General features: G+C 34.2%; 1 protein-coding gene and 1 pseudogene across 2 annotated transcripts; both read left to right on the top strand.

Moving 5' to 3' along the window:
* Positions 1 to 2,088: 2,088 nt before the first annotated feature.
* Positions 2,089 to 4,587, top strand: LOC106313188 (probable receptor-like protein kinase At5g56460). 2 transcript variants are annotated; one of them, XM_013750933.1, is made up of 6 exons: positions 2,089 to 2,294; positions 2,892 to 3,214; positions 3,318 to 3,453; positions 3,527 to 3,663; positions 3,749 to 3,872; positions 3,964 to 4,587. In XM_013750933.1, the coding sequence occupies exons 1-6, from the start codon at positions 2,231 to 2,233 to the stop codon at positions 4,425 to 4,427; spliced, it is 1,248 nt and encodes a 415-aa protein (XP_013606387.1). In that variant the 5' UTR covers positions 2,089 to 2,230; the 3' UTR covers positions 4,428 to 4,587. The 2 variants fall into 2 exon arrangements, with proteins under 2 accessions (XP_013606387.1, XP_013606388.1); XM_013750934.1 differs by having other exon boundaries at positions 3,530 to 3,663.
* A 642-nt stretch (positions 4,588 to 5,229) lies between these two features.
* Positions 5,230 to 7,313, top strand: LOC106314983 (annotated as a pseudogene).
* The last annotated feature ends 2,328 nt before the right edge of the window (positions 7,314 to 9,641 follow it).

A 9,641-nucleotide genomic window follows, 5' to 3' on the forward strand; every position in this document is an offset into this window, starting at 1 on the left:
TCAATATAAGAGTGCACACTCGTAGAACAGATTGAATGAAAACGTGGGGTTAAATAGTTTAATGAAGAAAGACGTATTTGGCCATATGATTAAGACGCCAAATGATGTTAAAACCAGTGGATATAAATGGATCTTGTGAGGAATAGAAATCGTGAGATATACAGCTAATGTTGCACAAGGATTCTCACAAAGACCAGTAATAGATTATGAGGAGATATACTCCCATGTGGTGGATGCAACTACTTTTAAGATTTCTCATAAGTCTGGCTATATAAGAGAGAAAACTAGACTTGCAGCAAACTGATGTAGTGACTGCATAAATATATGGTCCACTGGATAATGAAAGTACTAGAGGGTATTGAGCTGAATGTACAACAAGTTCTCGAGAAAAATATTGATAATCATCGAAATATACGATCTGAATATCCTAGGAACCTCTGAATACAATTTCCCAAACGGTTGAATACCTTAAGAAATTCTGTTTGGGATTACAACTTGAGTACATAAATGATGGGATCCTTGTGCATCAGATGACTTACACTGAAAAGGTACTCAAGAGATTCAATATGGCCGATTGCCATTCTCTGACTAGTTCCATGGTCGTGAGGTCTCTCAGCATGGACACTGACCCATTCCGTCCCAAGATGGACGATGAAGATGACCTAGGTCCCGACATGCCATATCTCAGTGCCATAGGAGCTTTAATGTATTTGGCAACTCACACACGGCCTGATATAAGCTTTGTCGTGAACTTACTATCTAGGTTTAGCTCATGTCCGACCCAGAGGCATTGGAATGGGATCACACATGTTCTTCGTTACCTGCAAGGAACGAAAGACTTGGGTCTATATTATACTAACCATAACAAAGATGGTTTAGTTGGCTTTGCTGATGCTGGTTATTTATCAGATCCACATCAAGCTCGATCACAGACAGGATATGTCTTTACACATGGAGGTACGGCCATATCATGGTGTTTCATGAAACAAACCATCGCGGCCACTTCATCTAATCACTCAGAAATATTGGCCATACATGAGGCCAGCCGCGAGTGTGTTTGGTTGAGGTCGATGACCCAACACGTCCGAGCTGATTGCGGGATGGCCGAGTGCAAAAGGCCAACCGTGATGTATGAGGACAATGCTGCGTGCATTGCTCAGCTCAAGGACGGTTACATAAAAGGTGATAGGACGAAGCACATATTGCCTAAGTTCTTTTTTAACGGAGTGTTATAAATCAATTGGTGGATGTCCATAACCGGTCCGGTCCATAACCGGCCCATACACTTAGAGAGAGAGACGGCCCAACCCTAGAGAGAGAGGCGGCCGCGAGACTTGGAGAGGAGAGAGAGGCGGCTACAACTTGCCTATTTCCTAATTCGTTTATGTTTATGATTTGTAATATTTCCTATTATTGTATTTTCATTTATCTCTCTTGTAACCCCTATATAAAGAGAACACTTATTCATTAATAAAATACAGAAACTTACAGTTCTAAATCTTTAAGTTTACAACAGTTCTTGGTTTAATTTGGATTTGTCTTTTCCTGGTTCCCTTAATCAATATTTCTGTTGAAATTTCTTTTTCCAAGTAGAGAAAATTTTCAATGAAATTAATTTCCGACTTTATCCTAGTTTAATAAATCAAAAGGAAATAATTTGCCTTATAAAGCTATCTGACTCTAAACTAGAGAGAATTGTGAGCGGACCGGACCGAACCGGACCAGATCAGATCAGACCAGAACAAAACAGACCGATATGGACTGTTTTTTTCGTTTCCTGACTTTCTGTTTTGAAATGTCAGTGGAAAAAAGAGAAAGAGAAGTAGGGCCCATCTCCGCCATAGCCAAAGACCTCTCTCTCCCACCTCTAGCTCTGTGCCCATCATTACCACAAAGAATCTCTCTCCCTTCTCTCTCTTTGTCTTTCTCTCTCTATAAGAAGAAACGTTTCCTTTAGTGTGTCTCTCTTTTGCATCTTCTCTTTTTACCTTTTGGTTCTTTTTTTTTTTGAAAATTATTTACCTTTTGGTTCTTCAAAACAAGAAATAAAGAAACCAAGAAGAGGAGAGAACATAAACTGAGAGCTAGGTTTTTCTTTATAGGCACAAATCTGTAACTTACAAAAAAGATAATAAAGTTCATTTCTCATTAAATATAGTAATTTCTCTCTTTTATTGTGTGTTTTGTTTGTTGCACAAAAAAAAAAAATTGTGTGTGTTGTTTGGGAGTGATGGGTAACTGTTTGTGTAGATTTGAGCCTTTTAATCACAAAGTATCTGCAAACGCTAAGTCAGGTTTGCGTTTCTGTCTCTTCTTCTTTCTTGATTTGGTGTTTTGCTTTCTTGAAACTCTTTATCAGTGTCATGGATTTTTTTTTACTATTTTCTCCTGAAATTACGAGATTTTCTTATGGTTTATACCCAAAAAGCTTTCACAAAACTATGAAAAATTTGTCGGTTATATCCCAAAAATGATTTAATTTATTCTTTTTCTCTTTATTGGTTGATTTTGATTATGTTCTGTGTGTATTCATTCCCTTTTCCTGGTATTCTTGTTTTTATAAAGCCAATGTTTCTGTTCAATTAGTTTAATGTTTTTTTTTTATCTCAATTTGTTTAGAATTTTAACCAAGCAATTAAAATATGTTGGTGTTATGTGTTCTATAGTCTCCTTCAGTTTCATTTCTCCGTATATGCTTTTGTTTCTTCTTGATTGGTCCCTTCAGAAGACATTTTTAATTACATATTCCATATTGTTGAGATTTTAGCCCCCCTGAAGAATAATACACCCAAAACCATTTAATTCCACAACATGTTCAAATATCTGTCAAGTAGAATAGAATCTTCCACAGAATCAAAAACACTAGATCTTTTTTTTATGTTTTGGTACAGAATCACCTAAAGAACAGAGTCCAAGAGAAGAAGTGACGCATGTTAAAGAAGCTCAAAAGCTGCCATCAAATCCAAAAGAAGTAGAGGATCTAAGACGTGACTCGGCTACGAATCCTCTGATAGCTTTCACCTACGATGAGCTCAAGAACATCACAGGTAATTTCAGACAAGACAGAGTTCTCGGTGGTGGTGGATTTGGAAGTGTCTACAAAGGTTTTATCAAAGAGGAATCGGGTGATCAAGAAGAAGTTCCTAAACCACTCCCTGTGGCCGTTAAAGTTCACGACGGCGATAATAGCTTTCAGGGTCACAGAGAATGGCTGGTTAGTAGTAGTCTCTCTGTCTTTTCCTTGTCTTCCAAGTTTCATCATCAACCTAAGAGACAATGGACTAAGAATCTTATCTATGGTCTTCGATGTTGTGTAGGCAGAGGTGATATTCTTAGGGCAGCTTTCACACCCGAACTTAGTGAAGTTAATTGGTTACTGCTGCGAGGATAACCACAGGGTACTTATCTACGAGTACATGGCTCGTGGTAGCGTGGAGAACAATCTTTTCTCAAGTAAGTTTTAGCGGTTCTTACACTCTTTTCTCTTCTTGCTTGAACGCTTCTGAGTTATGTGTATCTTTGGTAGAAGTGTTGCTTCCTCTTTCATGGGCAATAAGAATGAAGATTGCATTCGGAGCAGCGAAAGGACTCGCCTTCCTCCACGAAGCAAAGAAACCAGTCATATATCGTGACTTCAAAACCTCCAACATTCTTCTAGACATGGTTAGTACTAGTGTAGTACTATTAGTAATAATATTACATTAAGCTCTTCTCTTGTCTGTTGATACATATACTATTGTTGTAACAGGAATACAACGCCAAGTTATCAGATTTTGGTCTCGCTAAAGACGGTCCTGTAGGAGATAAATCCCACGTCTCCACCCGTATAATGGGAACTTACGGCTATGCAGCTCCTGAATACATCATGACAGGCAAGTTTCTACAATTTATTTAGCCATATAGATTGTTGCGTTTGAATCTTTTTGATGACATATGTGGTGTGGTGACTTTCTTGGTTGCCAGGTCATTTGACGCCGGGGAGTGATGTGTACAGCTTCGGTGTAGTTCTGTTAGAGCTTCTCACAGGGAGGAAATCACTAGACAAGTCACGGCCCACGCGTGAGCAAAACCTAATAGATTGGGCGCTTCCGTTGCTGAAGGAGAAGAAGAAAGTGATGAACATTGTAGACCCGAGAATGAACTGTGAGTACCCGGTTAAGTCGGTTCAAAAGGCTGCAATGTTAGCTTACCATTGCCTTAACCGGAACCCGAAGGCTCGGCCTTTAATGAGGGACATTGTGGATTCTTTGGAGCCTCTTCAGGCCACAGGAGAAGAGGCCTTACTTGTCCCCACTGTTCAGAAAGCAGTTATTACCATTATAGACGAAATGCCTAAGAATGGGTTGAAGAAAGTTGAAGAAGTGAACAAGGTTGAAGAGTTTAAGAAGGTTGAAGAGGTGAAGAAGGTTGCTAAAGATGATAATTAACATTATAATTGATCACTTGGATTCTTTTGTTTTCTAAATAGACAATTTCAAAAGTGAAAACTAGACTGTGTTGTGTGTATCTTTGACATATACAGACTAAGAGAGATACATATGTTTGTGAATCTTTTTTCCTTTTATTGAAATACAGAGCTTTTAACCTTGTGTGTTCTCTTCCCACTTCTCAGTCGAAAGATTGCACTATTGTATAAAGTTGTTTGCCACACCCACACACATTGCATTTGCATGCCCTGGTAAAGATCAGTCTCGTTAGGCCCAACAGAAGCTGGGCCTCAAACTTGTTAACCCAAATTAGTAAACGATTAAAAAGTTTCCTCTCTTGACTAAAAAAACAAACAGAAAATTGAAATATCCTCATTTCCTTTTTGGGTTGAAATTCTTTTTTTTTTAATAAATATTTACTTTCATATAATCAACCCGATAAAGAATTCAAGTGTTGAAGATTTGAGGGGACTATTTGAGGCCCAGCTATAGTTGACATTCTTCCTAGCAAATAATCTATAGTTCCAATTTTTCATATAATTTATTTGAGGGGAAGTTGGGAAGATTAAAAGGAGCCAAATAAATGAGCAATGTAGCCCATGATAGATGATAAGGCATATTGATCGTCTCATCTGTCTGTAATGTGGACACAAAATTTTCATTCCCCATGTGTCTATCCACTGCCTTTTGTTTTTCATCTCTTTATTGATAGTTCGATATATGTGGTTGTTTACGATGAAGTATGCATCACATACTTGCTCTTCGTTTGATTCTATCATAATTTATGCATCACAAAAATACGATGAAGTATGCATCACAAAATTATTCCAATCAAACGAAGAGTAAGAATGTGATGCAAGTATGTACTTTTTGTTTGTAACCTTATATTGAGATCATTTGATGTGTTACATTTTTACGTGACCGAGATAAGAACGGTGAGTCCCGGCTCAGTTTCTTACGGGTATGTGAAGGTTCGGGTTTTTAGTGAGACTATGAATCCTCAAGAATTTAACGCATCCAAAGTTTCTTTAGGAGTTCTTCGCGTTATATCTCAGGTACACATTAGCCTTGTTCGTTTCATGATCGCCACATCTAGCGGCTGTGATAAAAAATTGTCTTTCATCACCATAACGCACGGCACCGGTGAAACATCTTTAACTCGTTTTCAGTCGCATAGTGAGTAAAAGGAACGCTTAAATTAATGGCGGCACTAACGTTCCGTTTTTTGTATCTACGATAACTATTTTAACTTTCAGTTTTGTTGTTTTTTGTCTCCGTCCAAGTGCATTTCTTTACCGTTGCCGCTGCGTTCGGCATGATGAAACGAACACGGCTATTATACATCACTTTTGTTAGTTTATATATACATCAACTTTTGTTAGTTCATATATACATCACTTTTGTTAGTTCGTATATAGATTTTAGATGTTACAAATAATTGTAATAAAAGATCTTCATAGAAATATATTTTTATAAATTTATAGGTTTATATTTATGTAATTATTTAAAAAAAATTAGGAGCTATATATTAATGTTTCACTTGCCTATGCCTATGATCGATCCTTATTTTTGTTATTTTTGTATGTGCTACATAAATATACACTTATATTTTCGTATGTCTGGAAAGCTTACTTTTAAGTTGCAACCAATATTTAAGATATCGTTAACGTATAAGCGATTCAGATTTTGGAGTTCGAGCCCTGACATTTGGGGAAAAGCACGAGTTTGCAGATTTCTTATTGTTACCCAGCCAACACAAAGTGGTGTATCGAATAGACGACCGTGTTCCTTTGAACACTTCCGCCTTGTTCGATTTTTTCCCATTCCGTCCGCAACTCTCCTCAGCATTAGCCCTCGTCAGATCTTTAGGTTAATATTATATATTTACAAGATATTTAAACTATTATATAACATTTTCATGGTTACAATGTTTCTTATATATATTTGCTTTCATGGTGTACGAAAAGGAGAGTGAAGAGGCATCCGCCGATGTAAACAATAAATGTGTGAGAGGAGAGCAAATATCGTCGTTTTTGTTTTCAATTGCTTATAGTGTGAGTGTGTGACTAACAATACATTCACATACTTGTAGCCCTAGTGATTCTTTTCATACAAAATTGATCACCATTCTATGATTCTATCATAAGTTCGCTTATATAATTTTCCACCGCATGCTTTTTATTTACAGGCTACCCGGTTATTGGAAGACAAAACCGTATGATGTCGTCCGGTGCGCGTTTAGACAGCCATCAAGATGTATTGATCACGGCTTGTCCGTGGGATCCACGCATAAAAGGGGAGTTTTTTCACCAAACAACATTAAGTGTTCCTCTCAGACATGTCAAAGAATTCATCAACAACATCAAAGAACTTGTGAAAATCGAACCAAAATTTCTCTGTATCCTTGAAGACAGCAACGGTATTCTAATGCGTTATGTTACATCCTCTCCTGCGTTTCTTGGAAAAGAGGAGAAAGCTTTACACTTTGACCTAACTTACTACCGAAGCAAAGATGATCCTTTGGTACCGCGTCTCTACGAGGATTTCATTGAAGAAATCGAGCTAATGGCGGTATTTAAATACAACGCATTGCCACATTGGGGGAAGAATAGAAACATAGCGTTTAATGACGTGATTAAAAAGTACAAGAATGCAACCGCTTTTTTGAAAGTAAAAGAGAGATTCGATCCTTTAGGGTTGTTTTCTAGAGAATGGACGGATCAGATTCTAGGTTTGAAAGGTAGCGTCACAATTGTGAAAGAAGGATGTGAATTGGAGGGACTGTGTATTTTTTCGGAGGATTCTCAATTTCTCACTGTGCTCCGAGGTTATATGTGTCGGCCAGGTAAAGTCTATAGAGAGGCTAGAGTTTGTACTCGTGTCTAAGCAAATCATACAAATTTTTTTATGAAATCTTACGCTTTGAGGGTATGATCCTTTATATATTAATTGAGAAACATTACAACATTTGTGTGTAGCCACGTATCACCATGAGAATGAAATTCAGAACTTTTAGAAAAATAAGTTGGTTCATCTTAACTTATATTATATTTTTTATTAAACTAACTATTAAATTGATAAATAGTGTACAAAAGAATATTCTCGCTTTCTTTAAATGGAATTGCCTAATATGATTAACGTATATATGACAATCAATGATTATGAATAATAAATATTTGATAATGATTTTTGTATCTTAGCTCTTTTTGTTCATTTTATATTATTAAAAGATATTAAACAACCTCATTAATCATATAATAAAAAATAAATTTTTTTTATATGTTATATTTTGAATTTTTAAAACGACTATAAATTACTAAAAACATTAAATGTCTCACACTAAAATTTTGTGATCAATAGTTTAACTTTTTTTGGTAATAACAAGATACAAATGATCATATATCGTATAAATATGAAGTCTCATTTACTAGACATTCATATTATATATTAATATAGTTTAAAATTAAACTATATAACATAGAAAAATACTTAAATATGATAATTTCTAAATATGTATTAAAAAGTATTAAATAATTTTGAAATTTGCATTCAAAAAATCGCACATTAGAAATTTTGTATTTATTATATGAGTATGAATTCTCAATAATAAATATTTATATTAAAATATACTATATATCTATGTCCATGTCATTGAAATTTAGTTATATACCATATAAAATAAATAAAATAAGTTTGTGATTTATTTACCAAAAAAATATCGTAAATAAAAAAGATGTATTGTTTTGATTTATGTCTTTACTCTAATTTAATTATATACCTAATACGTAAATGAATACAAATAAATAATAATAGATAAAATTATTTTTATATATACATTCATCCCGCGCAATTGCGCGGGTCTTAAGCTAGTTTTATTAGTATTGTGAAGTATTATAACTAATATTGTTCCAATCCATTTCTATTTTTTATCCTTATACTTTTTCCTAAAATAAAGAAAATATATTATAAAAGATACTCCAATGTATATCTTTATAATAGAGTTCTTCTAATTTTAGGAGAAAAATAGAGTTCTTCTAATAATAGATAAATGTTATTTTTATCCTTAAATATAAAGACAAAAGTACTTTTGTTTTCTTCCAAAATAGATGAACTCTACTATATAGCTAGTTGCATGGAAGCTTCATCGGACGTCCGCTTCCCGCTTCAGAATCAGAATCGGAACCTTGTGGAAGCTTGCGGAATCTTGCTTCCAAAACGCTTCTAAAATATTTTATTTAAAAATACGTTGGAAGCTTACGATTCCGTTTTTGGAATCACGCTTCCGTTTTAAAAAATGCAATGTATATCAATAAAATATAAAGAGTATTTGCACTCTATACACTAACATTACTTTTTTTAATAGTAATGAATATAGAGTTAGAAATATACAAATATTATAAATTATCTTTATGCATTGAGATTTTTTATTAAAGATATAGCACAAATTGAAATATATTGTGTCAATTATTTATGAACTATTAAAAATAGTTAATATATAATTTTTTTTGTAAACTTAATTTATGTGTATTTTTACAGTTTTAATATAAAATCATTTCAAAATTATTATAAATGAATAAATGATTTATTTCAAATTTAAATCATATAATTTTTAGTCCTAATTTTTTTTTTTAAATCTTATATAGATATATTTATATATGGAAATACGCTTCCAACATGTGCCCGCTTCCTAATATTTTAAAACATCTCGCTTCTGCGTTTCCTTACACTTCTGCTTCCACGTACCCGCTTTCGTTTCCAAAACGTACCCGCTTCCTAATATATTAAAATATCTAAAGACTCTACACTGAAAATAAATTAAGATAAATTATATTTATCATGTATAAATATTTTCCTCGAGAAAGCATGCTAATTTGCAGGGATATATATACTTCATCTTCACTAGTAGTTCGGAAAAATATTGAAAAACCTTTGTCATCGAACTTAGTCATACAAATCATGGTTAAGATTAGTGATTCGAGCTCTGAGTGTATAGTAAAGAGCATCCTCCTTTACATGTTCCATCAGAATTTTTTGCTTTGGGTGTCTATACCGTTAAATTCAATGTTATACTTTTTAACTCTATGTCTAACTAATAATAAAAAGATAAATATCATTGGAGTGTCGTACTATATATATCTTTTGTTAATAGCCTGTTCAGGTTTTCATCAGAGATGTGTACTTTTTTTTTTTTTTTTTTTTTTTTTTTGTCACGGG

Source organism: Brassica oleracea, chromosome C9 (assembly GCF_000695525.1).
Source record: "Brassica oleracea var. oleracea cultivar TO1000 chromosome C9, BOL, whole genome shotgun sequence".
Classification (NCBI taxonomy): domain Eukaryota; kingdom Viridiplantae; phylum Streptophyta; class Magnoliopsida; order Brassicales; family Brassicaceae; genus Brassica; species Brassica oleracea.

What these genes read in the sequence shown, in the direction of transcription:
- LOC106313188 (XM_013750933.1), top strand. Translation starts at nt 2,231, where the DNA reads ATGGGTAACTGTTTGTGTAGATTTGAGCCTTTTAATCACAAAGTATCT. An exon ending in ATCTGCAAACGCTAAGTCAG is followed by an intron (nt 2,295 to 2,891) that starts GTTTGCGTTTCT and finishes GTTTTGGTACAG; the next exon opens with AATCACCTAAAGAACAGAGT. An exon ending in GGAGAACAATCTTTTCTCAA is followed by an intron (nt 3,454 to 3,526) that starts GTAAGTTTTAGC and finishes TATCTTTGGTAG; the next exon opens with AAGTGTTGCTTCCTCTTTCA.